Source organism: Coniophora puteana (assembly GCF_000271625.1).
Source record: "Coniophora puteana RWD-64-598 SS2 unplaced genomic scaffold CONPUscaffold_4, whole genome shotgun sequence".
NCBI lineage: Eukaryota > Fungi > Basidiomycota > Agaricomycetes > Boletales > Coniophoraceae > Coniophora > Coniophora puteana.
In genome coordinates, this window is record NW_006913056.1 from 841,396 (window position 1) to 869,277 (window position 27,882).

A 27,882-nucleotide genomic window follows, 5' to 3' on the forward strand; every position below is an offset into this window, starting at 1 on the left:
CTCTCGGCAAAGGCCGAAGACAACCACGCATCATGATATGTTTGGCTGCGAACTATTTGGAAATCGTCGCTCATAGGCTCTTGCGATTCCTCGCCAAAAAAAATCTGCACTCACTCGGGCTCGATGAAACCGACAGGGATTTATTAAAGCTAGCGGGTTGTCTACATATGGTTTATTGCTTCGGAAAGTCATACTCGACATGCGTATTTCAAAACCATTGGGCTGAGCTCACTCGGCGCGATAGTAATCAAGCTTGAATGCATCGAGTGCGTCTGTTAGCTGCTTCTCCGTTGCATCATCGATGGACACTGTCACAACCCTCTCCTCGCCCGCTGGTGACTCCATGGCCTGCACTTGGCTCTCCAGCATCCCGGCCTTCATGTAGTGACCCTTGCGCTCTTTCATGCGAGCCCAGATCCTGTCGACGTCCCCCCTCTCCTTCAGCACCTCTAGATATACGAAGTATGTCGGCAACTCATGCTGGTGCGGCGCTTCTATCTTGTCCGGCAGCATTCCTGACACCGTCTTGCCACGAAGCACGTCCCGATACCGCTTCTTCAGCGCTGAACAGGCAATCACGACACCGGGCCTAGTATTGTTCGTCCTGATCTTCGAGCCAGCTCTCACAGCCGCGTCCGCGTGGTCTGCGTGAGTCTTCTCCGTTTGTGGCATTCTCTCTGGCTCGATCGTGCTCTGCCGCACACCTATTTGGGCCTGAATAGTCTGATGTGCGGTCGTCCGGATTATCTCGAGCCAGGGTGCGCGATCCTCGTCGTTTAGAGGCTCTCCTCGTGACATTTTGTCGATGTTTGCCTTTGGGTGCAAATCATCGCCGTCCTTGAATTCGATGTTGAGCGCGTCGGCTAGCGAGTTCCCGAGCGTCGATTTCCCTGTCCCAGACACTCCCTAAGCATTGACAGTCAGCAAGTAGCAGTGGGGATGTCATGAAAGGCTGCTGACCATAACAACAATAAAGAGCGCGTCTTCAACAGCCCGCGGAGCCGTCTGCCCCGGTTGCTGGTCATCAGCGCGCTCGACATCAACGCCGTAGTTCATTCTGCGTTCAGTGATGTTAGCTTCGCCCCTGTAGCTGCCTGAGACTGTCGACATTTTCGCAAGATTATGACCCTGCTTGACCATCAGCACGGCTAACTCGATCGCCCTTGAACTTGCCTCAACTGTCGGCTGACAAGGCTGACTATATCGTTTGTCCGCTTAGGGGCTATCAGATACAATCAGGTTGCTTATAACGAATACGTTTGTTAGTCACAAAGGCCTGAGACCCTGCTCATAAATGAGTTATGAGTTCGTACTGATATAATGACGCTGAAGGAAAGTTGCCCTATAGATGATCTCCCAGTGATCAAGACCTATGTAGCCACCCGAGTCAGAGCACCTAGAAGCATCTAGTAAGCGCGGGAGCCTGAGTGCAGCTGGGGGGTGTACCTCTACGATGAGAACCAGCGCAGGACGGTAGGAGCTGAGACTAGTACCTACCAAAGTCTGAGATCAGGCGGCGGGGAAAGGGATAGGCAAACGAGCGCCGAAAGATACAATGCGATATGGCGACGTCAACGTCGCCGGAGCGCCCGCAATTTATCCGCCTTTTTTAGCGGGAGAAAAACATGTATTGGCCGAGATAAGCACCCCGGTCCGAACATACGCAACCCCTCATGTGAACCGAAATGATCCGTTGGAGAAAGTTCGGGGCGAGTGTAAAATAGCTTATGTAGTGATAGTAGAGGAAATATTGAAGAGCGTGTGAACAAAGTTCGCCCCTATCGCAGCAGCTCACCTTGAGCTTGAACGCGCTCAGACAAACAAACAGATCTATGACCAATACACTCAATGCTGGTCTTCGAGTGGGTGAGTTTACCAACTACCAGTGACCAAACTTTGATACATTCCTTATGTGGTATTAGTCTAAATGGCAGAGTGCGCGACGGTCGCGTTACGTTGCGGTACTCCATGTGAATGCGGCCGTCAGTTGCCCCTCCACTAAACACATATAACTCGGACGAAGCTTTATCGTGCTGTTCTCTTTCCCCACCCTCTTACTCCAGATCTCCAGAGCTATGGCGGGCAGCTGACACAAATATCTTCATTGGATCTCTATTGACGAATCCTCTCTTACGTCGACTCGGGATGGCTAGCCTAAAGCCCCTGGAATGCGGCATGCCGGATGCCAAAGTACTCAAACCCAGCCCAACAAGCCCTATGCTGATAAGATTGCAATCCCTGAGGAGTTCCTCCTAACGTTGTGCCTCTACTTCTGCTCTCCATGCCCCTCTTTATGGCGTTTCGTCCAACTGCGTTAGCATGCACCATCTCTCTGCTTGCCGCTGGCGGCAAAGGAGCTTCGACCAACCAGATGCCGACGCAGCCGACGCACAGAGGCAGCGTCGGGCAGTTTGAGCTGGTTGGAAACAGCCTGGGTAGTGCTCAACAGGTACGCCCGTCGAGTACCTTTTCACGCGTCTTCGAGCTATAGCTTGTCAGATGTTCCTCGGTACACCGGACAAGGTTTACATCATCGACAAGACGGAGAACAACCCAAGTCAGTTTAAGGGACACCCTGTCTGGGCATCAGGTACGCATTTGCCCCTCTCTGTTCATCGAGGTCAGCTGCACAAACTTCGCAGAATGGTCTTCGAGCTCGAAGCAAACTAGGCCAATGGATGTTATTACGAACTCTTTCTGCGCGGTATGATACACCCGCGCCTGAATGGCTGTGTACAATGAATACTTACCCATTTTCAAGGGAGGAAGCGTCTTGGGCAACGGGACATGGATCAATGTCGGCGGTAATCAGGCGGTCACGTACGGTGGAGCAACTGCGCACAGTCAGACGGGTGGATTGCCGTACAACGACCCAGACGGAGGCCAATCGTAAGCGATGTAGCACTGTTGGCTTAAGCTCAACTGACGATTTGTGCAAATAGAATTCGGTACGACTCCATGGCTAAGAAAAATGCGAAACCTTGTTGACAGACTTGGCCGTTATAGGTTGCTGAACCCTTGCGATGACGGTAACTGCGACTGGATGCTGGCTCCGCCTATGACCACAAGACGCTGGTACCCTAGCTTGTAAGGCCGCGCTCATCTTGTCATTCATTCACTTATGTCTCCCAGAGAAACGCTAGAGGACGGCCGTGTTATTATTGTGAGTCAGACGGTCAGCTCTTTGACTCCATCACTCAACGGGCTCGCAGATGGGTGGCTGCAATTGGGGTGGCTACGTCAATAGCGCAGGACAGAACAATCCGACGTATGAGTTCTTCCCTTCTAGAGGCAACCCGGTCACGTCTCCAATATTACAAAACACGTTACCTGTCAACCTCTATCCGCTGATTTGGCTTCTTCCTTCTGGGAAGCTGTTCGTTCAGTCGGGCTGGAAGACCGTTCTATTGGATTATGTCCAAAATCGGGAAACACAACTTAGTGACATGCCTGACGCTGTCAGAGTGTATCCTGCTAGTGCTGGGTCTGTGATGCTGCCTTTGACTCCCGCTAACAACTACACAGCGACTCTCATGTTCTGTGGTGGAAGTAATATAACAAACAATGGGTGGGTTCTCAATGACCCAGGCTATAATCTCAACTAAATGTCTTGAATCGCCTGAAGGTGGAACCAGAACTGGGATATTCCTCACTATAACGCATCGACGTCTTGCGTGAAGATTACCCCAGACCTATCGTCTTCGTACAGCAAGCTCGATCCCTTGCCAGAGGGAAGAACGATGGGAAACCTGTTACTCCTCCCTAACGGTCAGATTCTATGTCTCAACGGAGCGAGGACAGGCACCGCTGGTTACGGAAACACGTCCTTTACCATTGGTCAATCGTATGCCGACCAGGCACTCACGTCACCTATCATTTACAATCCTCGCGCGTCTCCGGGACAACAGTGGTCACGTAACGGGATTTTCAAAAGCATCATACCTCGGATGTATCATTCCTCTGCTACACTTCTCCCTGATGGTACGATATACTTTACTTCCTATCATCTTAGTTGGCTCATGGATCTTGCAGGCTCTGTGCTTGTTGCGGGTTCGAACCCTAACAGTGACGTTAATTTGACGGCGCCTTACCCAACAGAATATCGCATGGAACGTTTCTACCCTTCATATTATAACGAACGCCGCCCTCAGCCCCAAGGTCTCCCGACTCAGCTCACATACGGTGGTCTGTTCTTCGACGTCGAGCTCACATCTGCCGATCTTTTCTCGCAAGTCGACAATATCCAGAACGCGAACGTGATTGTGATGCGGACTGGGTTTTCCACGCATACTATGGCGAGTAACATCTTCAATGCCAGAAAAGACGGGAAGCTCATTGAGAACTGCAGAATATGGGTATGAGGATGCTTCAGCTGCAGAACACATTCACCGGCGCCGATGACGGAGGTGGCGTTCTCCATGTCGCACAGCTTCCGCCCAATCCCGCGACGTTCCCTCCTGGTCCCGCACGTACGTTGCATTTTTGCTCCAGTCACGCGTAATATTGAACCGGCTTGCGTAGTTTTGTTCGTCGTGGTGAATGGTATCCCGTCGATTGGCGTGCAGGTCATGGTTGGCTCCGGCCAGATTGAGCAGCAATCAGTCTCACCTTCGTCTGTCTTGCCCGACTCAGGTATCTCCATGTCACATGGATCCACCAGCCACGCGTCTGGAGCTGTCTCGAGATTCTTCGCCTACTCTGTGTCGGACTTTGCGCGTTCTGTCGCGAGAGTCATTCTCACCTCGGTCTTACTTATGTCGGTCTAGGCGGCACTGCAGTCGCAACAGACTATTTTTTCACGAACCAGACTATCTTTCCAATGACATTCTCTATCTAACTTGGATGAACCCTCACGCAGTAAATTATCGCTTTGTACCTATATATAAATACTTTGCAATGGAGAACATGTTGTGCTAGAACACCTTAACGCTACATTCGGTGCCTGTGACGCTGTGGTCCGAAAACTGACCGAAGGTTCTTGGTCGATTTTAAGTTGTAGTTTACCTTCATTAAACCGATCAACCATGTCCTCGGGCGATCTACGTTGATTCAAGGCCGCTAATAGCCCAGTTAGCGCGGTTTGCCGAGGGCAGCAGCGATGATTGACGGCCAGACCTAGGGCAAAGATTAGATTGCGGGGTAGGGGTTGTCCAAAAATAGATAGGACACACCAAGGTGGCTTTGACACCTGGTCCGACTTTCCGACTTGACCAACGTGCTTCACCCTGATCTTCTTTCTCCTGCCACAGCCTCCTTTCAGCTTAAATCCGCTCCCTCTTCCTTTCCTCTTCAACCAGCATTCCGCCACCATGATGCAGACTGTGGACCCTTCAGATCTCCCAAAGCCTTCAGTGGAACTTCCGCGACCAAAGTTGCCTCCCTCCCCACTCATACAGGCTGCTAAGATGCACGTGAAGCGGCTCACCCTTACTTCCAAGAAGAACTGGTGGATGGGCACGTCCTGTCTTCCTTCCTTCTCCTCCCTAAACTGACCTAAATTTCAGTTGAAGTCGACGAACCAGAAGAGAAAATCGAGTCCCCAACTTCGACCAAATCCTTCTCGTCGTCCGAGGAAACTGCCGTCAACCATGATGATAGCCTCTTTAAGCACCGTATTGGCGACAAAGAAAACAATGACACCTCACCCAACCCCTCAATACCCATTTTCCGCCCTCCTCGCCACCCGACGTCCATTTTCTCGTTCCCAACTCCAACCGCCTACGCTGCTCCACCAAACCCCACTTCTCACCTCGCACCCGTTGCCCAGGGGTCTGCTTCAGAACTTTTCAAGTGTGTGGTCAAGAAACCTGAAGTCGTCCAGCTCGAGATAAACGGCGAGATGCAGACGAACGCCTTCGATGTCACCACACAATTTCTCGCCGAGCTACGTGTCTACACCACGGTGTCACGGCATCGTAACATTTGTGCGTTCTTGGGCTCACTTGAGAACGTGGGGATGGTTCTCGAGTACATTGACGGACGTACACTTTACGACGTAATCAAGGTTCGACCAACGCTCGAGCGCGCAAAGAAGATCGACTTCCACAACCAGCTGCTGGACGGCATGACACATCTTCACTCGTATGGCCTCAGCCATGGCGACCTTTCTCTACTCAATATCCAGGTGACATCACCTTCGGACACGGTCAAACTCCTAGACTTTGGACGCTCGGTGTCGATGGACTCGACGTTTACCTCTCCAGATGGCGACCCCGTTGACCCGTTCGCACACCTGGGCCGGAAGCCGGGAAGTAGAACAATGACGCGCCTGGCTACAAAGCAGGTCGAGCAAATACACCCTGGCACGCGTCCATTTGCCGCACCTGAGGTGCTGCGCGGGGAATGCCAGGATCCCATCCTCGCAGACGCATACAGCTTCGGCATGATACTCGTCTCAATCGACCGGTGCGAGACCGTGGACGTAAAGCCATGGGATCAGCGCAAGGACAAGATACCCGCGTCGTTGTTTGACGGCTGTGAAGTCTTCGAGGAGCGGGCGAAAAAGTACCTCGCGAAATGGAATACCCGTAGGCGGCTAATGAGAGAAGATTTGATGAACGGGCAGGCATGATTTTCTCTTGCTTCGTGTGTTTTGGTTTACTTTCGTATGAATTCTTCCTTTGCGAACAGTCGGGGCGTTTAAGCAGAAAACGATAATTGTGATAATTGCATACTAGTATACATCTAGTGATATCCCCAGCTCAGCATATCTTGCATTGTATTGTACCTTTAGTACCTCACCAAACATTGGTCTTTTTCGTGGAATATTTCTTCCCCTCGCAAGAAGGCACTCCAATCAAGAGACTACTATCCGAGAATCTCTTTAGTTTGCTTAAAGTCAAGCATAGTGACAAAAGCAGCGACATTCTCACGACCCCCACGCCGAACACTGGCATTGGCAAGACCACAGGTGTAGGTCTTACACGTTACACACTGCCTTGCTTGCCTACTTCCGCCATCCCCTGCAACTATGGCCACCGTTCATCCGTCTCGCATGGGGCTCGTTCCTCAAGAGCCCAGAGACAGATACCCGCCGAGGAGGTCGCCCTCTCCTCGAAGACGCAGCCCCGACCGCAAGCCAACCCCCATGGAAGAAAGAAGGGAAAATGGCAGGGACTGCTCTCGAGACAGAGGCACCAGTCGAGACGAAAACCGCTATGATAGAGATTCAGGGCGGCGCTTGGAAGATAGACATTCTCGTGGTGAACGGCGCCCGCCAAGCAGAGACCGTGACGACAGACGCAGGGCCAGTCCTGACTATGGTGAATACAAGCGCCCTCCGCCGCCACCGCAGGCTCCATCGCAGCAGAGTATGTATCCAAACAGAGGGAGAGATAGACCTCCTCCTGGTGGATATGGGAATGGTGGCGGTGGTGACTGGTTGGATAGGTACGTGCAATTGCAGCATGATACATAATAAATGCTAACGTAAATAAAGTCGGCAAGCACAGAGAGACGCTTCAACGTTCAGCATCTGGCCTCCCTCTCCAAAAGCCCCAGCCCGTGATGTGTATGTGTGATAAATTCTGTCGGAGGTTTCCAGTTTTTCTAATTGATTTACAGAAATCTTACTCGTGATTCCAAGTCGCGCAAAAGTCGTCGCCGGGATCGCTCTGAAACACCCTCAACGGACTCGTCAGATGAGGAAGAGCGGAGGAAAAGAAGGAGAAAGGAGAAGGAGAAGAAGCGAGCGAGGAAGGAGAAAGAGAGGTCGGAGCGGACGAGCAAGCGGCACAAAAAGAGGCCCAGGAGCGACGATGAAGAAAGCGTAGACGACGAGCGAGAGAGGCACAGACGGAGGACCCGGAGTAGGAGCAAGAGCATCCGACCGCCTAGTCCAAGTCGGAGTCCATCACCAACTCGGGCGGAGGATGAGGATGAATGGGTGGAGAAGACGCCTGCCGCAGGACCACTCATCGCCCCTGCTGCTGGAGCCAGTACATCGGCTGCGGTCTCAACGTCTGCTGCCCTTGGCCATATGGAAGACGTATCAGAGGAGGAGGACGACGAGTTGGGCCCTCAGCCCCTTCAGAAAATGATCGCGAACAAGAAGGTCGACGAACGCGCCTACGGAGGCGCCCTCCTCAGAGGCGAAGGAAGTGCCATGGCCGCGTTCTTGCAGGACGGCACCGACTCACGTATTCCTCGGCGTGGTGAGATTGGTCTGACGTCGGACCAAATCGCCAACTACGAGGCGGTCGGGTACGTGATGAGCGGCAGCCGGCACAAGCGCATGAACGCGGTCCGGATGCGCAAAGAGAACCAAGTCATCAGCGCAGAGGAGAAGCGCGGCATCCTCAAGCTGCAGAAGGAGGAGCGCGAGCGCAGGGAAGCAATTCTCAGGGAGGAGTTCAGCGAGCTGGTGAGCGAGCGACTGAAGGCGCCTGAGGGGCGCCCGCGCCCTCAGTAGAACGGGTGTGTATAGTTGGTCCAGGGCTCGGCTACTTTTCGGATGAACAGGCTCCGACAAGTTCTTTGGCCCAGGCTCCGAAATTTATTGCAATACTGCAGACGGAGGTTGCGCATACTCTGCAAACCATGATGTACACAGTATGTTATGCCAAACCCCCAGACCAATTTATTTTGTAATCATACACGCATCAAAGGTGGCCGAACTCCCAATTGAGCTGGCCCCTGTTGAACGTTGAGCTCTGCTGCGAGGCTGAATAACTGCCAGCAGTGATTGCTCTCATGCTGAAGCGATCCTGAGGACGCTCTCAAGGGACGCTTGCGCACATAAAGTGCCTCCTGCCATCGAGACAGGTCGGGAATCACAGTCAATATTTGCGCCTTGGTCAGCCGGCCGACGGCCGTGCCATATCCTTGACCCCAGGCCGGCCAAGTACTTGCCTTCATCATCGCCTTAGGCTGGACAAGGACTTGGCACATCGTAAACCTTCTCTCTGACTACTATTGTACAACAGCGGAGCAAACGCAAACATGGCTACGGATGCTCTCCAGGTTGTGAGCGACAATCAGATGTCCTCCGTACGTGCTAGTATCGAGCTCTAGTTGGCTTGTGATGGCTCAAGCCTTCTTGAACGAACGACCGCCGCTCGCTTCACAGTATACTTCCGGTCAGTATTAGTCCACTTCTGCTTTTCCAGTGAGTTGAAAATAGGGCGTATAGTGGGCCTTACTATGCTGTTGGTATATGACACGTTGTTGTCGCTTGACCAGTAAGTCGGCTACATTACGACGCATACACATGTACTCTAACTGGACATTCATCTAGAGAGGTTGGTTTTCGACACTCGGCCTTCATAAATTTGAGTAGCTGATGGACCCCACGCAGGTCGAGTACATCTGGGTACGTCTCGAATTCTACCTGGGATACTCTACGCTCAAAGCGAGCCCAGAACGCAGCTCTTTCGTCCGTCAAAGTCTTGTATTTCTGCGCTCGTTATGGGTTTTTACTTTACTCCCTGGTCGGGTTTTCACGTAAGCTTGTAACTTTGACCAGCGCGGTTTATCGGTAATGATTAACGAAGGGCAGCAGTCATGTTCACAACAGGAAGATCATCAAATGTGTGTAGCACTGCTCATTGACCGCTTGGGCAAGAATATTCCGAAGTAATGCACCGCTGCTATAGTTCTGCCTGGGATTCTTTCTCGTATGGGTTTGGGGTGGTGCTACTAGTATTCCTATCTTACGTGCGTGCTTCGTACATGCCACAGGAGCCATCTCTGGTGTATATGAACTTGACCTTTCATGGTCTCCGCAGTGATCATGGCCATCCGAACACGCGCACTCTACGTCCACAACCGGACAGCCATCAACGTCCTGAGGGCTTGCGTAATTGTACGCTCTGATCACTTGAGGAAATGATCAGCAAAGTGCTTATCGTTTCTCATAGCTGAGCATTATCATCTCAATAATTGGATGGGTGTTCGTCACAGTAGGGTTCCAAGGTTGGTTTTTCAAATGACACCTTTCGCTTGTTTCTGACATACAGTAAGTCCTCAAATCCTCCGAGCTTGCCAGCGGCACATGCTTCCAGCGACTTTCAGTATTTCCCATAGGCGTGGTAGGCAGTATACTTGGTTTCGTCAATGGCGCGTGGTTCGACTTTGTAATTTTTATTATGACTATGGTGGAATGTTTGAAGTTCTGTGCGTTCCTCACTATGTTTCACTTGTTTAAACTTATCGATACTTTCGTCCACACAGTGCAGACAAAAAGGACCAAGCTTGTTTGGCGAATATTCTGCGATTCTGCGGGATACTACGTTGTATTGACGATGTTAGTCATTCTTGCCACTGCTCAAACGATCCCCATTGACGCCAAACGACCCTGACCAGGCTCAGTGTGATGAACTTGGTTACGTTCAGCACACTCATACCCTCGCGGCCTGGCCTCGAGAACTTGACTGTCACTCCCTTGCGAATCCTTCAGACGATATTTTCTCTGCGAATTCTGCTGAAGCTTCGCCGGACTGCAAGCGAGCTAGGCGACCCGTCAATATTGGTTCAGGACTTCTCCATGGATGCATTGGAGTTTCAGGACGAGTAGGAGTGAGGATCAAGAAAAGACGACGCTCTCAATCTGAAAGTTTGTCGTGCTCCTTGAAAACTATAGCTAAGAATCTTGCAGACATAGATTGACAAGTTACCTCCAAACGTTAGATAACGCATAGCATTTCCTCTTTTGAACATCGCTTCAGTACCTCTCACGGGGCCGGCTCGGGAACAAAGTTCCTATCGCAATCACGCTTCTTACGCCACTCAAGGCTAACGCGTAACAACGGGTTGAACGCGCGCGCGCGCGTGCGCCGCTGAAATGAATATATTAATGCGCCGAACACCAGACCGCATTTCTTTCTTATCCCCCATCCTCGTCCGTTGAGCTGCTTGCTGTCGCTTCAGTGCAGCTTCAGACTTCAGACTTGTCCCAACAATCGCTTGTCCTTTCCACGACAAGCATACTCAACTATCCAGCGGCGTTCGGTGCCGCCAATCGCAAAGTACAAGGATGGCTATGGATGCTCTTCGAGACTTGAGCGACAGCCAGATGTCCTCTGTAAGTCGTTTGTAGGGCGAGTAGTGGAAATTTGTGACGAGAACACTCTCTTGTCCTAAATAGTATTCATACGGTAAGTTTCGATTTGCTTCGTTGAGTCCCGTCAAGCCGAACGCTGCGCTAGTGGCCTTTTCCTGGTTAATGGTGTACGAAACTCTGCTTTCACTTGATCAGTAAGCCCTTCTAGTACTTCATCTTGAAACACGTTTGAGGACTGAACGACTCATGCCAGAGAAGTATGTTTCCAGTCTCAAAGGTCGACTTTTTTCTCCAAGTGGTGACTGATAGAGTAACACAATTCAGGTTGAGTATATTTGGGTATGTCTGCCATAAAACCTCTTCGCATTAGTGCTCAAGGCGATTGCGAGTATAGAATGCTCCCCTTTCGTCTGTCAAGATTTTGTACTTTTGCACACGCTACGGAACCATCTTGAGCTCTCTGCTCAATTTGGCGCGTACGTTATGGCTGCCTCAAGAGGGTTCGGCTGTATTCAACTGAAACATTTTAGTGCTGTTTATCAGGGGAATATCGCCAGAGGTAAGCATCCGTAACAGGCTAGCGCAGGTACAAAACATCCATTACTCAAACAAGAGGCCCAGCTTTGTCTCGTCCTTATGGTCTTAGAGGATTGGATGGGCGTGACTGTCATTCCAATCACAGGTGTTCTCCGAGCCGTTCAACGAATTTAGCACATTAACTCATTTTTTCATCCCTTATCAGTCATAATGGCGCTCCGGACGCGCGCACTATACCACTACAACCATAAAGCTATCATTGCTCTCAAAGGCTTTGTTGTGGTAAGGTCTAACAGCCTCGTGAAACCAAAGATTTGAAGCTCAAAGTCGCCACACCATAGCTATTCACTGTTACTGAAATAATTGCATTGATCCTAGTCACGGTAGGATATCAAGGTTCGTTCTTGTCCTTGAATCATGTGCACTTGTCGCTGATCTAGGAGAAGTCTCCGATGCCCCTGAACTTGCAGGTTGTACATGTGCCCAAAGAGGGATCCTTTCTCCTGTTGGATTGGTGGGCGGTGACATGACATTTGTCAATGCCGCATGGTGCGATTTTGTTATATTCATCATGACAACAGTAGAATGCTATAAACTATGTTCGTAGACCACCGCAACTTTATTGCCCTCCTTGCCCAGACCTACTGATCATTTCATCTGTAGTGCGCATAAAAAAGACCAAACTTGTTTGGCGAATCTGTTGCGATTCCGCAGGTTACTACGCCGCATTGACGATGTAGGCCGATCTTTTCGTAAAAGGTGCTCTGCGTTGATGCTTTTGTTCAGACTCATTGCGGTAAATTTAGTTATGTTTACCAAAGTCGTTCCTTCGCGTCCAGAACTCGCGAACCTGACTGTCGCTCCTTTGCGCATCCTTCAGCCAATCTTCGCTTTGGAAATCTTGCTCAAGCTACGTCAGACTGCGAACGAGCTCGGTGATCCCTCGAAGTTGGTTCAAGATCTTTCTATGTATGAATGTGACCAACAAGACTCGGATGCTGGGTTAACCCCCGGCAGTTTCTTTGAAAGACTTTGAACTTCTCTGAAAAGTTGATTTAAGTACCCTGGATATGGTTGACTATCGGAGAACTTCAATCTTTTGTACATAACACTCTTCCAAAGCCTCTCAACTTAGCGCTCTCAAGTTAACCGGCTCAAGATAGAAGACCCAAGTAGACTTCCGAATTGACTTTCAACACTTGCTGGAAGAAATGTACCTGCAATACTAATTTTTCCGTCTGTCACTAAGAAAGCCAATGTGTGCGGGTTGGCGGCTGTCGGCGGTGATACTGGAGCACCACGAGACCACCAGGTTTAGACCGGATCAGTTGCATGTCACACAACTTTCAAAACGAAGGAGCCCTGAAAACCGGTTCGGAAGCAATGTCACCCACCGTCACCCATGAGCACTGCCATGTGCTACTCGAGGTCGAAGTGCGGAAGCAAAATTCTTCTGACACTGGGTGGCATCACGGCCTGGCCTCTTGCCGTATCATCGCTGTGCTTCGTCTGGCCACTGAACCTTTCCGGACTCTGCACTTTCAAGCTTGAAGGACTTCATCCGGCCGGACGTACTACTGTGTAGATAACAGTGCTTCCATTTAGCGAAGGGCAAACCTGAGGATGGATGTGGACGTTTTACAACTCCTAAGTGACAATCAAATGTCCTCTGTACGTGTTGACAACGTTGAAGTTAGCCCTGGTTGGAGACCCCTAACTAGAACGTCTTCGTTTTCAATTGACAGTGGACGTATGGTAAGCGCGCCAGTCTTCGAAGTTCCTCTCGATCTGCTCGCTCAACTTGAAGATGTGTCTACATTTGGTTTGACTTGAAATGTTCGTGTTATGTCAGTGGCCCTGTCGTTGCTGCTGGTGTACGATACCCTACTTTCACTCGACCAGTGAGTGGGCTCTTAGCTCGAGAAATGCATGTGCAATTGATTGGCTTATCTAGGGAAGTGAGTTTGTACCTTTCCGAGTTTCGAGCAGTTGTTAAAGCTATCCAGGTTGAGTATATATGGGTACGATTTGCATTTCATTGACAACACCCCTGCATCATTGTTCGCGCGCTCACTAAGCTAAAATCCAGAACGGCGAACTTTCCTGTCAAGATATTGTATTTTTGCACGCGCTATGGAATCATCTGTAGCTCTATGATTAACCTGGCTTTTAAGTCAAGACTGCATGAAGGAAGAAGGTACAGCATTCAACTGAGGCATACAGTGATGTTTCCCACAGGAATGTCTTCGAGGGTAGGTATCCACAAGACTTCGATACATCCATCATTGACGCTTTTCCAATACGAACCAGTTTTGCTATGGGTTTTTCATCTTGTACGACTGGTCAGGCATCACGGTTATACCAATCGCAGGTCCTCCTTCTTTCCATCGAATGCAAAAGGCGTGCAACTCACCAGTTCCATGCCATCGCCGGGTGCATAGTTATTGCGCTTCGAACGCGTGCATTGTACGTCTTCAATCATAAGGCCATCATTGTTCTAAAGGCATTTCTTTTGGTATGTCTTGCTTTGCGCTATCAATGCAACCATTGCTTATGGCGCTGCGTCGCAGTTGTTCCTTGTCGGTGAAGTCGCTGCGTGGATCATGATAACGGTTGGATTCCAAGGTAAGTACCCTAGCACGGCATATTTCTAGTTGCCTTAGGCTCATGAATGTTGGGAGTCCTGGAGACTCCCGAGGTTGCTGGCGGCTCTTGCTTTCAAAGAGTCTCAATATCTCCCGTTGCTTTGGCTGGTAGTGACATGACGCTTGCTAACGCCGCGTGGTATGATTTCGTGATATTCATCATGACCGTCGTGGAATGCTTTAAACTGCGTATGTCAGTCACGTCCATGTCAATATTCGGGTCCCTTCACCTTCTTCATAGTGCGAACAAAAAGGACGAAGCTTGTCTGGCGTATATGTCGCGACTCTGTGGGATACTATGCCGCGTTTGCAATGTAAGCAAAGCTAACTCCCAATAGGTGCCCATATTGACGCCTTGACCAGGCTCACCGTGCTCAACATAGTGACGTTTGCCACCCTGATTCCTTCGCGGCCGGGCTTGGAGAACTTGACCGTAACTCCGTTGCGCACTCCTTTGTCGTGAGAATCCTGCTTAAGCTACGTCAGATCGCAAGTGAATTGGGCGACCCCTCGAAGCTGGTCCAGGATTTCTCGATGTATGGAATAGAATAAGACTCGGAGCGTGGCTCAAGACGAGAAGATCCCAGGTAAAAGCTGGAAATCCAATATTTGGCACGACTAGACCTAAGTTATAGAGTAGATTGACAGCCATTATTCCATGATAGATCATGCATACGCCATAGTGTCTTCAAAGTTCATCCTTGCGGCTCTCCAAACCCATCAGTTCAACATCAAAGACGAGCGTAGAACTACCGGGTATCTTCTTGCCAGCGCCACGTGTACCTACATCTATGTTTAACGAGGTGTTCAAGTGGTGTAAGATTATGACTGACCGTAAGCTTTGCTTGGCGGAATCGTCAACGTACGCTTCTCCCCAACGCACATGCCCTGGAGGCCTTCGTCCCAGCCCTTGATCACTTGGCCAACTCCAACTAGAGACAGCATGAGCAGGCGAGCTTCATGTTACCAAAATCTGATACTTACGAGTAAGGGGAAGAGGCCGGCCGCGGTCGTAACTGCAGAAGGTTCAGTCAACACATCTACCAAACTCCCGATTCTACTAGCACCTACCTCGAGTCGAACTTGTTACCATTCGCAAACAGCGTTCCGGACTGTTGAGGTGCGCGTATTAGACTAGAGATACATTGTTCATTGAGTGCATTACTCACATAATGAACCTGAATGCTGTCTCCCGACTTCGCTTTAGAGGTGCAGTCTCCGGGAAGGTATGTCGTCTTAACTACCAGCTCTTTCGGAGCGTCGGGGTTAGGGTCAATAGCAGCGAGTGCGCAGACCGCAAAGAATATGGTTGACAGAGAGAACTTGATTATCTGCATGAGGGACAATGAGTGAACGAATTTGTCACAAGTTAAGGAGGGAATAGAACGAAAGAGCAGGAAATGCGTCCGAGTCGCGTTGTCGAAGCAAAAAAAACACCGATTCGAGAATTAAACGGATATAGTTCCGTAAGTACATAACCGGTTGTCACTTGCGATATGGACCGCCAAGATCATGAAGCAGTCTACTACTGTGACGAATTCTATAAGCAAGGAATATTGTGATCTACATGTTTCTATCCAATGAGGACTGTCAAATGCACCGATGGCCGTGTCCCTTATAATCTCTGAGAGTAGTGAAAACAGAATTATGCCAAGTCCTTCAGCTTGAGTGCCAACAAGCAGGGATCGCCATAGTATCTGTTCGGGAACGACTTGCGGGGGCAGATAAACCGAGAGAGAGGCTGTACTATCGTACAACCCTCAGTGAAACACCCACATCACAGTGAAACAAAGTCAGATTCGACCATATCTCACTCATCCCTCCGATGATAGCCACAAATATTTACAGGTAGGTTTGTCTACATGTGTTCTCAACGCACATAACATATAAGAATAAAATCATTAGTCGCTCACGAGCAAATTGCTCCGCAGGGTGGGCTTGAGTCGGTTTTCACAATATAACGTCAGGGCAGGTACTTTCTTCCCCACCGATCAGCCCCACACCCCGGCAGGTAAATATTCCACGATAATGCGCCCACCACCCGCATTTTCAAGGGTGTAGGGTGCGCGAATGTTGTGTAGTGAGAAGAGGCAAACGCGAGGACTTTCCGGCGTGACAAGGGTATTTGAAACTCCGCTTTCCCTATAGTAACTCTTACTTACGGTAGCTTACGGTCTTTATTTTGGTTTTCCTTACCCTTGTACGAGGTTGGAGTATTTACACCTTCACCCGCTATTTCTCTGCTAACGACTCACACAGTCTATTTAAGTTTTGTGGTTTTCGAGCAGGTTTGGCCCTCTCCCGCGCCCTACTTGTCAAGCTGCACGCGCTCATCTGCCGATGGTCCGGCAAGCCAGGAATGCACATCGCTTTCGTGGCACAACGACATGCCGCTAACTCCGCTCCGTGACATTTCGTGACGCCAATACAGACTTAGAGTGAGGCAAAGTCACGATTCCGGCATTGCTCTGGCAGGCCAACATCATGCTGTTCCAGGCTAAATCTGACATATTATGGAGTCAAGAGTCCTGGCTATATGGCGATATAGTTTTTATTACTAAAAGTACGAAGGGGAGCCATCGGAGAGCGTTACAATCGAGATGTTTCACTCTATGTTTCACTGAGGGTTGTACGATAGTATCATTACCAAGCGTTGCTTTAGATGTCATGAGGCGTGCTGTCAAGTCCAACAAGTTCGACATCGAAGATTAAGGCGGCATTGCGAGGGATAGCACCGTAGCCACGGGGACCTAGCAAAAGGCGTCAGCAGTCGTTGACAACAGGAGAAGAGGAGAGAACGCACCGTAAGCTAGGTAGGACGGTATAGTTAGAGTTCGTTTCTCATGAATGCACATATCCTGAAGCCCGAGATCCCAACCACGAATAACACGGCCAGCGCCAACTGTAAAGATAAAAGAGATAATTAGACGGTAGTCCCATGAGGTCCCATGGTTATGGTTAAAAGATTCCGGCAGAGGTCCGGGGGTCACTTACGCATTACTTCAAAGGGTTCCCCCCGATCGTAGCTACAGATATGTATGATGGTCAGAACCATATGCGTCCAAGTCGAAGTGGAGTTTAACGCACCTAGAGTCGAAAACCTTGTCATTGTGGTAAAGTCTTCCGGTCTAGTAGTCGTGACCAAGTCATGGCAGTAGTCGGACATTGCTTCGGCCAAGCAAGCGTGGCGGAACACCTACATATTGGACCTGAATCGTGTCTCCCGATTTCGTTTTCTGAGGGCACGAAGACGGAAGGTATGTGGTGTCAACCTTGAGCTCGTTTGGGGGAAGCTTGATGTTGTCCTCAGCAGCAATGGCTGCCGTTATAGCCAAAAGAAAAACGCCTGTCCTGATAATTGAACCTAGCATTGTCGCCACGGAGAGTGCCAAACTATATGGTGGTTTAAAAACGCGTCGGTAGTACTGAGAAGGTGTAATTAACGGATCATGACGCGAACGTTTCGGCGCGTCGGGCTGTAGGGCGGCTCCCGGATAACCATCATGATGGATCAATAACCACCCACATGGATTCGATGCAGCCCTCAAGCTCAAGGTTGCTGCGAGGTCCTCCGACCATCCACATTAGCGCTTTTTTCTTCTCTTCTAGCCCTCCGTTGGCTGCTGGCACCACCAATACATTGACATGGCGGCATACTTTAACGCTCTCCCGACTGCGCCTCCACCCATTCGTCCCCCTTGTCAATTGTTTGGATGGGGTAGCGGTGAAACTGGCGCGCTCGCTATGGGCCCAGTGCCATTGGCCGAGTTTTCGACTCCGAGAAGAAATCCTTGGGTAGAAGGCAAGATCAGTGAAGGCGTCTTTGGCCAGGATAATGGCAGTATGGAAGCTATTGCTGCTGGAGGCATGCATACTCTTCTCATTGATGAAAGGGGCACCGTGAGTCTTTATACACTTCAAGTTCGGACAACTTACTTCGCCTGACACTTGGAGACCGACTCAGGTCAGGTCGTGTGGGGTCAACGATGATGCTGCGTTAGGCAGAGCTACCGAGAGTGTCCCTAATCCTGCCCAAGAAGGATCGTACTTGGACGAAGGGGAATTGGAGTCGTATCCACACCCGGTACAAACATTACAAGAAAATAACTTTCGAGCGGTGAAAGTTGCTGCTGGTGATTGCATCTCCGCAGCCGTGAGTTCGGATGGTGAACTATATATCTGGGGAACGTTCAAGGTATGCAACACTTGGCAAAGCTGTGGCTGCAAAGCACGTTACGAATTCTAAGGCACGGTACAGGCAAGTGAAGGTACTCTAGGCTTCTCTGAGAAAGCGCGACATCAGCAGGTCCCCCAACGCATTCAGCTGGGCCCCACCACGACAAGAACACAAGCAAATCCAGAGAAAGCCGTGGCCATAGCGGCCGGCAACAACCACCTTTTGATCCTGAGCACACATGGGTCTGTCTACTCGTGTGGCGCAGGCGAGTCCGGTGAACTTGGCCATAAAATCCCAAGCCGCCTCAAATTACATGGCACAAAAGTCTACAAGATCGCCTTAGGTCGCCGCGCTAATAGAGCTAGATGTGTTGGCGCAGGCAAGAGCTGCTCGTTTGCTGTCGATGAGAACGGCGACGTCTGGGGATGGGGATTGAACTGCTTCGGCCAGACCGGCACCGGCATATCCAGTCCCAAAACTTTGTCCGACGAGATTCATATCCCTACGAAAGTGCCAAAACTTTCTGCAGAAGCTCTGAATGGCGATGTCGTCGTCCAGATAGCCGGAGGTGCCCATCACACTCTGTTCTTAACTTCTCAGGGGAAAGTGTACGCTTGCGGACGATGCGACGGCGGCGAGCTTGGCCTATCTGATGACAACGAAGAATTTGCGCAACGTCGGGACCCACGGTTCCTTGATCAACCTCTACAAGTCTCGATTCCGGAACAGGATGAGGACCCGATCGTCCAGATATCTGCGGGTATAGAGAACAGTATGGCCGTTACGCGAGATGGTGCCCTATACGCTTGGGGTCAGGAAACCAACGGGGAGCTGGGGGTTAAGGGCGTAAATGCCAAGACACCTACGGTCGTCGTACGTAGAACAGGTGGGTCATGGCAGGCCAAAGCTGTTGCGTGCGGTGGCCACCACAGTCTTGGATTGTTCCGAAGGAAGGCAGACTGAGGATAATTTTGAAATCAGCTCCTTGTTTACCAGTGCCTGTGGTATTTTTGCGCCATTGGTTTGCACGCATGTAGAACAAGTGAAGGAATAGAGAAGAAGAGAGTCAACGACGCCTTTATGCCGTGCCAGACGGTCCAGGGAACAAGCTTGACCTTGAGCGTATAAGTCGTGTGTAGTAGATAGTCCAGACGGGCAAATCAGTGGCCAACGGCAAAGGCTGTATATTGATATCATAAATTGTCTAAAGCTCGTCTTTGCGGGAGCTCTCCAGACTTAAAAGCTCAACGTCAAAGACCAAGGCAGAGTTAGCAGGAATAGGGCCAATGGCGCGAGAACCTATGTTTTTATGTTTACCGTCACGTTCGAACCATGAGGAAGATGATAGACTACGTACCATATGCCATGTCAGGAGGAATGGTAAGGGTGCGCTTCTCGTTGACGCACATCCCCTTAAGGCCCTCGTCCCATCCCTTGATGACCTGACCAACACCGACTGAAAGTGAATGAGCAAGAGACAATTGGAATCCATCAGGACGCTCACGTTTGATGCCAAAAGGCTTGCCCCGATCGAGACTGCATAAATGATGGAAAGCTTTAGCGTTAAAGGGCAAGCTATAGCGGTTTCATGCGTACCTCGAGTCAAACTTCTCTCCGTTCGAGAAAAGCTTTCCGGTCTAGTAGCAGCGTGAATAAGGAAGAACGTTTGAGCAACCTGTGGGCAAAAGCTCACGTAGTGGACTTTGATTTGGTCACCGTGCTCAGCCTTGGCGGAGCAATCCTCAGGCTTGTAAGTGGTCTCAATCTGGAGCTCCGTGGGTGCCTCAGCCGCAAGAACGGAGACGGCAAGGACGAGCAGGGAGAACCAGAACTTGATGACCTGCATAACTGGACACGTTAACGAGGAACAGTAGGAAGTGATCGGCTGGAAGGTTCGGATGCTATATGTTCCTACCAGGAACCGGGAACATCCTGGGGTCGTGAGAGCGAGCTGCCATAAGCAGCTCATCGTCTGCCGAGAGCGCCGCTTAGTCATCAACTGTACAGGCGCGTCTGGCCGATAACCTTATTCTTCCCTATCGTTTCACCGTTACCGAGGACGTCCCCAAGATCAAAATGGTGAGCCCGTCGCTGCTCGTTTGGCCATTCAGAGATTACAGAGCGCTGACATAGGTCCCAGCCTTCGCAAAAGACTTTCAGAACCAAGCGCACCCTCGCAAAGGCTCACCGCCAGAACCGGTGTGTTATGACTGGTCATAGTTATGAATGCAGCATCCTGATTCGACCTACAGCCCCATCCCCCAGTGGTTCCGGCTAAAGACCGACACTAAAATCCAGGTGCGTCGTATGGCAGTAATGGCACCTGTACAAAGTCTAATTGCTGGCCTTGTGCACAGTACAACGCTAAGCGCCGTCACTGGAGGCGCACGAAGCTCAACATCTAAACGTCCTTCTTTCGCTTTCTGCTGGGTGCGGATTGTCACCAACGCGAGGAGACGAGGGAGCAGAGTTGCACTTGTTTGCGAGGCACCACCAGTTTATGCCACATGTATGACGCCAACATTGGCACTATGGCTACACCAAATCACAGCATACAGCCATGACTAAAATTTGTGGGACTATTGAGACTTGATGGTGATTAGGAAGTATTAAAGGCTGGTAAGTGCTGCCTTCTCAACTATCTGCGCTTCCTAGGCAACCTTTTGCTTGAAATTCTCAATTTGCGTCAACCAATGTCAAGATCTCTGCTTTCTTGGCAAAACCCGTCCGCGATTCTCCACCACCTGAGTCACTCCACATGCCCGAAAGATATCTTGCTGTTGAGAAGCAGCCAGTCATCCGTTAGTTTCAGTGGGATACGGAGTGCTATGCCATTGGACGATGAAACCTGTGGAAATGTCATATATACTCACCCACTTATTATGTACCATGTTTGATATGTTTTTGGTGGTATTCAAAAGCAAACATTTGAGTGTTTCATTGGTTTGCCCAACTGAAAGGTGTCCTGGGTGACGTGCATTGCTTTCAGTGCCTTGCGTGCATGAGGCCCCTATCAGCTTGACGCGCGCTGTCTTCCCAGAGTTTTCTTCTCCTGACCTAACGTGTCAGCCCCCGATGTCGCTTATTTTGACCATCTTCGCACTCGTCCTCTTCACCGAGGTCGTCTCGTGGATTGGCAAGTCGGTTTTGCTGGAGCTGGTAATGGCTGAATTCCACTTTTTGTTCGGCTCCTGCTGACACGTTAGCAGGCATGGAGCCTCTACCGCAGGATTTTCATTAGTGCCGCATACGTTCGACAGCGGCAGCTCAAAGCAGAGCTCTTGACCACCAAGAAAGAGCTCTTGCAGACGAGCGCTCAAGATCAATTCGCGAAATGGGCGAAGTTGCGCAGAAGTGTGGATAAAGGGCTCGCAGAGCTGGAGAAACTCAGTGCGTTTCGCCGCGGCCGGACTCTTTGAAACGCATGCTGAACATAGTGCTTCTACACTACAGACAATGAACTCTCTGGCAGCAAGTCGGCCTTCTCGCTCAAATTCAACAGCCTCGTTTGGATCCTCACGACCGGTGCTCAGTTTGTAATCGGCTGGTGGTACAGACGGTCTGCCGTGTTCTTCCTTCCGCCGGGGTGGCTGGGACCGCTCGGGTGGTGGATGGCGTTCCCGTTCGCTCCGAAAGGTAAGAGAACGCGGTGGGGGTTAGGCACTTCTCTGACTGACTAATCGGCTGGTGAAACAGGTTCTGTCAGCGTCGCCGTGTGGCAGACGGCGTGCCGCCGGGTCATCAAGGTGGGAGAGCGGACGGTGAAGAACATGATCAGTGAGTGCCTGTTCACGGCTCGCCGCACGCATCTCTTTATTGATGAACCGGTGTGCCCGCTCTTTCCGTTCCCTTACCTGCGTTTGCGCCTCGGCTTGCAGAAGTCTCAGATATCCCGTCTGAGGCCCAGTAGGGCCTAGTCTCCCGTAGGCAGACCTTCAAAGGGTTCGGAAAAGAGTGGTTCCCCGAAGTACCTGAGGCCTGGAGCTTGAAGAGTCGTTGCGCCCGCGTTGTATGTATCTCCCACTGCGGCGTTTTCCAGTCTCTTGCTTCCCAGCATCAACACCGCCAGACGCCCACAGGCGCTCCGCGTCGACCCAACGAGTTCTGCATTTGCCAATTGATAACTTAAATCACTCTGCACACACGCACAGCAGTATTTCGGATCGAGCAAGGATATAGTGTGCCCAAGTAGATGTATATAATACGAGTCTGTCCATCTCAAACTGCCCAAGCTATTGAGCTACCCTTTACATGACCGAACTGATCCTAAAACCCATATAAGCGAACGAAGTGAAATGAGAACGAGGAGCCAACTTGAAGTGCCAAGGCTAAGAAGCAAGAAAAGCATAGAAACGATGAGATGTGATATCAGAGCGAGCACCAAAGATTCCCAGCAACAACCCCAAATTTAATAACCCAACGACCACAGAACCACAACTGCAGCGATACGAACGGACTAAGGCTGTCAAGCGTGCGTTTGCAAAGAGGTTCTTAGTTTACTATAAGTATTTTATCAACAACACGCGCTTGGCAAACCAAGCGGGGTAAACTGAAGGATGTGTGGAAGGGTATATACGTTCGAACGGTCAAGTGGTGGCGGGCGAGGGTAGGTGCGGCTACTGCTCGCGGGATGAGAATTACTAGGTAGTTCAGGGTGCGAGGTAGGGTGCGAGGTCAAGAGATGTTCGATGCTGATGCTGCGTGTGTAGAAAGGGCGTAAACGACAAATGTCGATAAGCTTAGTGATAACTTGAATGGTATAAGCGTAAGTTCAGAAAACGGCGTCTAGAAAACACCAGCATCCAATAAATAGGATAAAGTATCAGTATATTGTAAGCAAGCCCAATTGCTGCTAGCTAGAGATAGCACGCTGGGGATCGTGAGCACGGGGCGAACGAGGAGTGAAAAGGTATCCAGGAGCGTGTGCGACGGTCCACCTTTACGAAAGGTAGAGGGGATTTGAGGTTTTACATGCGCCGCAAACATGAGGGGGAGTATGTAGAAAGGGAGGAGCGGCGAAAAGAATGGACGGCGGTCGTGTATGGACCGCCCAGTGTAGAAGCAAACAAACATCAGCATCTAAGGTGGGCGCGGGAGGTCGGAGGTGGAGAAGCCAGAATACAGGGGGAGAAGGGGTCGTCGAGAAGTCGTGTCCAGGGGGAGGAAGTCGTCACGAGTGCAAGACCAAAATGAGAAGAACTCAAAAAATTCCACCCATCCAGCATCTCACGTCAAGACGATCCCCACAACCGCCGCGATCGCTGCGACCAACAATCCATTGACGGCGCCCTGCGGAAGGGCACTGTTGCTGCTGGGTTTGATGCTTGTGTCGACATACCCAGCGCCGCACGACCCCACGAGCTTGCTCGCCGCGTCCTCATACGTCCCATTGAGGCCCAACATCGTGTCCGGGCTGCTCTGTAGCGCGCTCGCATACGAATCCATGAGGTTCTTGTTGCAATCGTTGCACGCCTGATTCGTAATGTCGACCGCGAGCGGCATCCCCACGGGCAGCTCGTAGAAGTAGTACGAGCTTTGGTCCTGCGTCGCGACGGCCTCAATGTAGCAGTACGCGTTTGTCGACGGGTTCGTCGCGCACGCCGAGTTGCGCATCAAAGTGTACGCCTCCAGCCCGTAGAGCGTCGACGACGCCATTTCATTGTTGTCGGCGATGTCGGTTTGGCAGGCGGCTTTGAGCTGACCAGCGAACCAGACCATGTTGGATTGGCACTGGGAGGCAGATGTTGCGGTGTTACAGGTACCGTAGATGTCGACGTTCAGCGCGTTGATATCTCGCTGGCTCTAAAAGGTGAGAGATAAACAGTTCATTCGTGGGGAGAAAGGAGAAAAAATAAGTGTAACCCACAGTAATGAACTTGTCCGAGTGAAGTAGCAACAGTGAAAAAGGTCGACAGTCACGGAAGGGCTGCGTCTGCGTCATGTTCAAGAAGAAGTTGTAGCAGCTCTGCGTCGAGAAGTTGGTGCTCATCGTCGTGTCGAACGGCTGCGGGAACGGCGTAGGCAAAACTGGGCTCGACGGCACCGTCGGCGTGGGGTTCGTGCTACTGTCCTGACGCACGATCATCCTGGGCTTCGAGACCGCAGCTCCGAGATCCACAGGCGCAGGTAAGGCCTGGGCCAATATATCCTCACGGTGCTGGATCCTCGCCTCAGCACGTTTTCGTGCGACTGCCATATCGAACGAAGAAGGCAGCGCACGCCGCGCTATTCCCTCGCTCTGTCCGTGCCGCTCGTGCAGGCCCCATTGAAGGTCGTGCTTCGGAGAGAACGGGGTAAAGGCGTCCAATGCCGCGGGATGCGAGGCGAACCGCGTGTACAGGGCAATGAGAACGAGGGTGATAGGGACGAGGATCATGGTCAGCTTGATGGACCGCGAGGACTTGGGCTTGAGGCGTGGCGTACACGGAGACCCGGGCTGGGACTGAGCAGTTGACGAAGCTGCTTTGAGGTTGACGGATAGGGACCTTCGAGTGAGGTGCTTAGATAGCGTGGGTACCGAGGTAACGATAGCATCATTGTCCACGTAGGAGTACTGGGAGTAGGGCGAGGAAGAGCGGGATGTTGAGTCGTCGGATGATGGGGCGGGAGAAGGAGAGCGATCGCGGGGATCGAGGTCTGCTTCAGAGAGCGGAAGCAGAGACCTTGAAGGAGCGCGGTCGCAACCTGGCCTGGTCTGAGGGGGGAGGGGACTCGGAGGTGGAGTGAACATTATTCTGTTTTCTTCCTAATTATATATCAACCAAAATCGACAAGGCAGGGTTGACGCAAAGGAGTGGAGGTTTCAAAGAGTGTGAGTGCCAGCCAGAACGGCTAGAGTGAAGGGTGAGGAGCGCGGCTGTATCTCCCTGATGGAACAAACAGGACAAGGAGGAGCTCTCGACGCCTAGGAGAAGACGAGAGCAGGGTCGGAAATTGCCTGGTGGAGATGAGAACGAGCGCTGTGAGAATGACGAGGCTAACGGCGGTCTGTGGAGAGGAAATGTCAGGGCTGGAAGAAAGGAAAACACGTAAGAAAGGCGAGCCGACGACTGACCTTGAGGACGTCGTGAGTGTCTGTCAAGAGCCCAGCCAAGGACGAAGCAGCCCGCCTTTCCTGGCCTTTCCCCAGCCCAAGCGAGCCATCGAGGCCGAGGCCACCCTCGTGAGAATCCTTTGCTCCACATTAGGCAATCTTCAGCGTAATTTGATCACAGATCAACACGAGATCATCGGCACAGTAAATTTAATTTAGAGTTTCCTTATCTCCGTCTCCCTTCAGGTTGCTCTCAACGAACGAGCACCATGCTATTCGACGCAACAACCTGTTTCTTGTTGATAAACTAAGAGGTTATCCAGAAAGCCCACCTTGAGTCCTAATAACGTTTGGGACCAATTGCTCTCCCTGAGCGAAGCGCCCATCTACATGATATTGTTGCCCTGATTGCTCAAATGTCACCCAAGTAGCAAATAGTTTGTATCCGTGCCATCCGTCAGCGCTAAAGCTCGGACTTGTCACGTCATGATGCGGTCTCGCGGTTTTTGCCGAAACATACCTTGTATGTTTTTCCATTGAAGCTAGACCCCCTGAACGCCTGGCATCAGTCAACTTGGTCGCAGAAGGCGCTGTCGGATGGAGGTGGAGGCCACGGCGATGAACGTTTTTGACTCAAGGTTAGCGCTTTAACATCCGGAACATCACTCCTCAGCTCAACATCAACATTATCAGCAGGCCGATCAGATGAACATCAACTCACAGCTAGGAACCTGAGAAGCCATACTCATCTGACAAAAAATGCGGGGGGCTACTTGTTCACTACTTAGTGCAGCGGGTGCGGCGGGTGCAGCAGGGGAAATGCATCTAGCTAGCGGAATAGTCATTCCCTGTGCTCTTTCGTCCTCTCCCTCGGCCCTGACCTCGCTTGGCACCTCTACCCCACCCTCGCCCGGCTGGCCTCCGCTTCCGCCGTTACCACCACCTCCACCTTCGTTGTATCGTAGCCCCACCACAGGCACTATGAACGGGGGCTTCGTCCAACAAAACTTCGTATACGAGTATATCTACGACAACAGCAACTACGGCTCTAGCTGCGCGGAAAATAATCCCTCAATGTGCCTGCGAAGATAAACCTTATGGGCATATGCCAGTGGCTAGTGTACTTTCTTCGAGGCTTCGTTGTCAATGCCTTCCGAGGGGGCTTACCTTAACATATTGGTGAGTGCGCGCTGTGAACCCGATCTGTTTAGTCTAACTAGAGTTCAGCAATTTTGTCGTTCTGGTACGAACCACAGTGACGCACCGCGGCGGTGCAGAACAACGTCGTGGTAGAGGTGGTCAGAGTTAGCCAATTGATGGCTCGACCCTTTTGGAGGATTATTTGGGCTTCCCCCTGCTTGGCCGTGTGCCGATCCATTGCGCATCATATCACTCTCTTGCTCAGAACAGGGGAGATTCCAAACGCAAAACTGTCATATCGATGTCGACCTTGCATGAAGCCGAAGAGAAATCCGTCTCGGCGGAGGACGCATCGTAGTTTTCCAACGGTTCATGGAGTGCCGGCGGTTGGAGCGGTACTGCGTTAATTCACGGAGCGGCTCATGCAATGAATATGCGCTGACGAACCCGTTTTTATCTTTCCTGGAGGCACCCCGCATGATCAGTCAACACGGCAAGACTAGGGCAACGCGCGAACGCTCAAAGTGGCGCGGCACCGGCCACCACTACTCACCATATCTAATCTCGTGCGAGCTCAGGGGCTTCACCGGACCTGGTGAAAGCGGGAACTGCCTTCGACCACTCAATTATGACCGCCCACACTTTGAACGTCAGTGGGTCTGAACATTACCGGCCGTGTCTCGCCTGGTGCTCCATACAATTCCAATTTAATGCCCTTCTCATGGCTTGTGTCAACACTGTGTCAACCAAGTCAGTCACGGGGTGTGCAGTATACCCGATTTACCCTTGTCATGGTCATTCAAGTATTCGTGGAGGCATGTGGGGAAGGACTTCCCTGCCCTGACGCTTCTATGAAGGGACGCGAGTTTGGCTTCACGAAAAGGCAATCTATTCGCCGGCAGCTGCGCTCCCAAAATAGCGTATTTCGCGCATTGCTTCACGGGCGGGCGCTCGTCCGCATCGCATCATTTCGAAATGCGCATCTCTCGCTTGGAAAGATAAGGAGGCAACGGAGACGGTACGGCATGGGCAACGGAGACCCGCCGGGCTTCGCGGAATCGGGATAGCGACGCGACCTAAGATCCGTCGTTGGTGCAAGCTCGTTCACGTTGATGCCAGGCGCGCCGGGTCCAGGCGCGGGTGGTGTTCCCATTTGTGCGCCTTTCGTGGATTCTGTCATCTGATTACGTTGTTTGAGACACCCAAGAACGCCTCCAAGTCCAAATATAACACATGATTCCGGTCACCAATGACGTCGGCTCGGAATTCGGAAGGACACTCGGAGCCCCGCCAGAAACTACAAAACACGCTCACCTGAGGACGAAATTGACTTACACACCCCCACCCTCTT

At 51.2% G+C, this 27,882-nt stretch overlaps 12 protein-coding genes across 12 annotated transcripts; 7 read left to right on the forward strand and 5 right to left on the reverse strand.

Annotated features, from left to right (window-relative positions):
* Nucleotides 1–228: 228 nt before the first annotated feature.
* CONPUDRAFT_151886 (carbohydrate kinase) lies at nucleotides 229–1,110 on the reverse strand (the record flags this gene model as incomplete). The annotated part of the gene is made up of 2 exons (XM_007768599.1): nucleotides 229–906; nucleotides 961–1,110. 2 exons carry the CDS (start codon nucleotides 1,108–1,110, stop codon nucleotides 229–231), a joined length of 828 nt encoding a protein of 275 aa, XP_007766789.1.
* Nucleotides 1,111–2,065: 955 nt separating this feature from the next.
* On the forward strand, nucleotides 2,066–4,875 carry CONPUDRAFT_163898 (glyoxal oxidase). The gene is made up of 12 exons (XM_007768600.1): nucleotides 2,066–2,449; nucleotides 2,500–2,590; nucleotides 2,643–2,704; nucleotides 2,762–2,889; nucleotides 2,943–2,948; nucleotides 3,007–3,087; nucleotides 3,133–3,163; nucleotides 3,213–3,568; nucleotides 3,626–3,981; nucleotides 4,033–4,295; nucleotides 4,349–4,469; nucleotides 4,522–4,875. Exons 1-12 carry the CDS (start codon nucleotides 2,282–2,284, stop codon nucleotides 4,764–4,766), a joined length of 1,908 nt encoding a protein of 635 aa, XP_007766790.1. The 5' UTR covers nucleotides 2,066–2,281; the 3' UTR covers nucleotides 4,767–4,875.
* A 530-nt stretch (nucleotides 4,876–5,405) lies between these two features.
* On the forward strand, nucleotides 5,406–6,760 carry CONPUDRAFT_136067 (kinase-like protein; the record flags this gene model as incomplete). Its single annotated transcript, XM_007768601.1, has 2 exons — nucleotides 5,406–5,454; nucleotides 5,505–6,760. The coding sequence occupies 2 exons, from the start codon at nucleotides 5,406–5,408 to the stop codon at nucleotides 6,569–6,571; spliced, it is 1,116 nt and encodes a 371-aa protein (XP_007766791.1). The 3' UTR covers nucleotides 6,572–6,760.
* Nucleotides 6,761–6,941: 181 nt separating this feature from the next.
* On the forward strand, nucleotides 6,942–11,892 carry CONPUDRAFT_101211 (DUF926-domain-containing protein). Its single transcript, XM_007768602.1, has 22 exons — nucleotides 6,942–7,389; nucleotides 7,439–7,510; nucleotides 7,564–8,550; nucleotides 8,607–9,077; nucleotides 9,131–9,179; nucleotides 9,236–9,310; nucleotides 9,360–9,441; nucleotides 9,500–9,528; nucleotides 9,594–9,654; nucleotides 9,726–9,802; nucleotides 9,858–9,912; nucleotides 9,961–10,113; nucleotides 10,171–10,243; nucleotides 10,303–11,020; nucleotides 11,084–11,093; nucleotides 11,145–11,197; nucleotides 11,324–11,338; nucleotides 11,394–11,475; nucleotides 11,530–11,558; nucleotides 11,621–11,681; nucleotides 11,742–11,818; nucleotides 11,878–11,892. The coding sequence occupies exons 1-3, from the start codon at nucleotides 6,971–6,973 to the stop codon at nucleotides 8,408–8,410; spliced, it is 1,338 nt and encodes a 445-aa protein (XP_007766792.1). The 5' UTR covers nucleotides 6,942–6,970; the 3' UTR covers nucleotides 8,411–8,550; nucleotides 8,607–9,077; nucleotides 9,131–9,179; nucleotides 9,236–9,310; nucleotides 9,360–9,441; nucleotides 9,500–9,528; nucleotides 9,594–9,654; nucleotides 9,726–9,802; nucleotides 9,858–9,912; nucleotides 9,961–10,113; nucleotides 10,171–10,243; nucleotides 10,303–11,020; nucleotides 11,084–11,093; nucleotides 11,145–11,197; nucleotides 11,324–11,338; nucleotides 11,394–11,475; nucleotides 11,530–11,558; nucleotides 11,621–11,681; nucleotides 11,742–11,818; nucleotides 11,878–11,892.
* A 2,977-nt stretch (nucleotides 11,893–14,869) lies between these two features.
* Nucleotides 14,870–15,518, reverse strand: CONPUDRAFT_151891 (uncharacterized protein; the record flags this gene model as incomplete). Its single annotated transcript, XM_007768603.1, has 5 exons — nucleotides 14,870–14,964; nucleotides 15,015–15,113; nucleotides 15,166–15,197; nucleotides 15,253–15,293; nucleotides 15,351–15,518. The coding sequence occupies 5 exons, from the start codon at nucleotides 15,516–15,518 to the stop codon at nucleotides 14,870–14,872; spliced, it is 435 nt and encodes a 144-aa protein (XP_007766793.1).
* Nucleotides 15,519–16,722: 1,204 nt separating this feature from the next.
* On the reverse strand, nucleotides 16,723–17,552 carry CONPUDRAFT_163903 (uncharacterized protein; the record flags this gene model as incomplete). The annotated part of the gene is made up of 5 exons (XM_007768604.1): nucleotides 16,723–16,931; nucleotides 16,985–17,083; nucleotides 17,176–17,207; nucleotides 17,269–17,309; nucleotides 17,382–17,552. The coding sequence occupies 5 exons, from the start codon at nucleotides 17,550–17,552 to the stop codon at nucleotides 16,840–16,842; spliced, it is 435 nt and encodes a 144-aa protein (XP_007766794.1). The 3' UTR covers nucleotides 16,723–16,839.
* A 373-nt stretch (nucleotides 17,553–17,925) lies between these two features.
* CONPUDRAFT_52931 (RCC1 BLIP-II) lies at nucleotides 17,926–19,321 on the forward strand (the record flags this gene model as incomplete). Its single annotated transcript, XM_007768184.1, has 3 exons — nucleotides 17,926–18,081; nucleotides 18,146–18,376; nucleotides 18,440–19,321. 3 exons carry the CDS (start codon nucleotides 17,926–17,928, stop codon nucleotides 19,319–19,321), a joined length of 1,269 nt encoding a protein of 422 aa, XP_007766374.1.
* A 241-nt stretch (nucleotides 19,322–19,562) lies between these two features.
* CONPUDRAFT_52907 (uncharacterized protein) lies at nucleotides 19,563–20,204 on the reverse strand (the record flags this gene model as incomplete). Its single annotated transcript, XM_007768183.1, has 5 exons — nucleotides 19,563–19,657; nucleotides 19,716–19,814; nucleotides 19,863–19,894; nucleotides 19,955–19,995; nucleotides 20,052–20,204. 5 exons carry the CDS (start codon nucleotides 20,202–20,204, stop codon nucleotides 19,563–19,565), a joined length of 420 nt encoding a protein of 139 aa, XP_007766373.1.
* Nucleotides 20,205–20,256: 52 nt separating this feature from the next.
* On the forward strand, nucleotides 20,257–21,228 carry CONPUDRAFT_163906 (uncharacterized protein; the record flags this gene model as incomplete). The annotated part of the gene is made up of 6 exons (XM_007768605.1): nucleotides 20,257–20,298; nucleotides 20,366–20,437; nucleotides 20,499–20,557; nucleotides 20,611–20,656; nucleotides 20,716–20,977; nucleotides 21,060–21,228. The coding sequence occupies 5 exons, from the start codon at nucleotides 20,257–20,259 to the stop codon at nucleotides 20,761–20,763; spliced, it is 267 nt and encodes an 88-aa protein (XP_007766795.1). The 3' UTR covers nucleotides 20,764–20,977; nucleotides 21,060–21,228.
* A 188-nt stretch (nucleotides 21,229–21,416) lies between these two features.
* On the forward strand, nucleotides 21,417–22,275 carry CONPUDRAFT_121027 (uncharacterized protein; the record flags this gene model as incomplete). The annotated part of the gene is made up of 4 exons (XM_007768606.1): nucleotides 21,417–21,517; nucleotides 21,568–21,748; nucleotides 21,812–21,994; nucleotides 22,055–22,275. The coding sequence occupies exons 1-4, from the start codon at nucleotides 21,434–21,436 to the stop codon at nucleotides 22,273–22,275; spliced, it is 669 nt and encodes a 222-aa protein (XP_007766796.1). The 5' UTR covers nucleotides 21,417–21,433.
* Nucleotides 22,276–22,604: 329 nt separating this feature from the next.
* CONPUDRAFT_136073 (uncharacterized protein) lies at nucleotides 22,605–25,459 on the reverse strand. The gene is made up of 3 exons (XM_007768607.1): nucleotides 25,413–25,459; nucleotides 24,225–25,345; nucleotides 22,605–24,160 (listed from the first exon to the last, which is right to left on the reverse strand). The coding sequence occupies exons 2-3, from the start codon at nucleotides 25,086–25,088 to the stop codon at nucleotides 23,585–23,587; spliced, it is 1,440 nt and encodes a 479-aa protein (XP_007766797.1). The 5' UTR covers nucleotides 25,089–25,345; nucleotides 25,413–25,459; the 3' UTR covers nucleotides 22,605–23,584.
* Nucleotides 25,460–25,882: 423 nt separating this feature from the next.
* On the forward strand, nucleotides 25,883–27,862 carry CONPUDRAFT_136074 (uncharacterized protein). The gene is made up of 3 exons (XM_007768608.1): nucleotides 25,883–26,029; nucleotides 26,085–26,570; nucleotides 26,619–27,862. The coding sequence occupies exon 3, from the start codon at nucleotides 27,242–27,244 to the stop codon at nucleotides 27,596–27,598; it is 357 nt and encodes a 118-aa protein (XP_007766798.1). The 5' UTR covers nucleotides 25,883–26,029; nucleotides 26,085–26,570; nucleotides 26,619–27,241; the 3' UTR covers nucleotides 27,599–27,862.
* The last annotated feature ends 20 nt before the right edge of the window (nucleotides 27,863–27,882 follow it).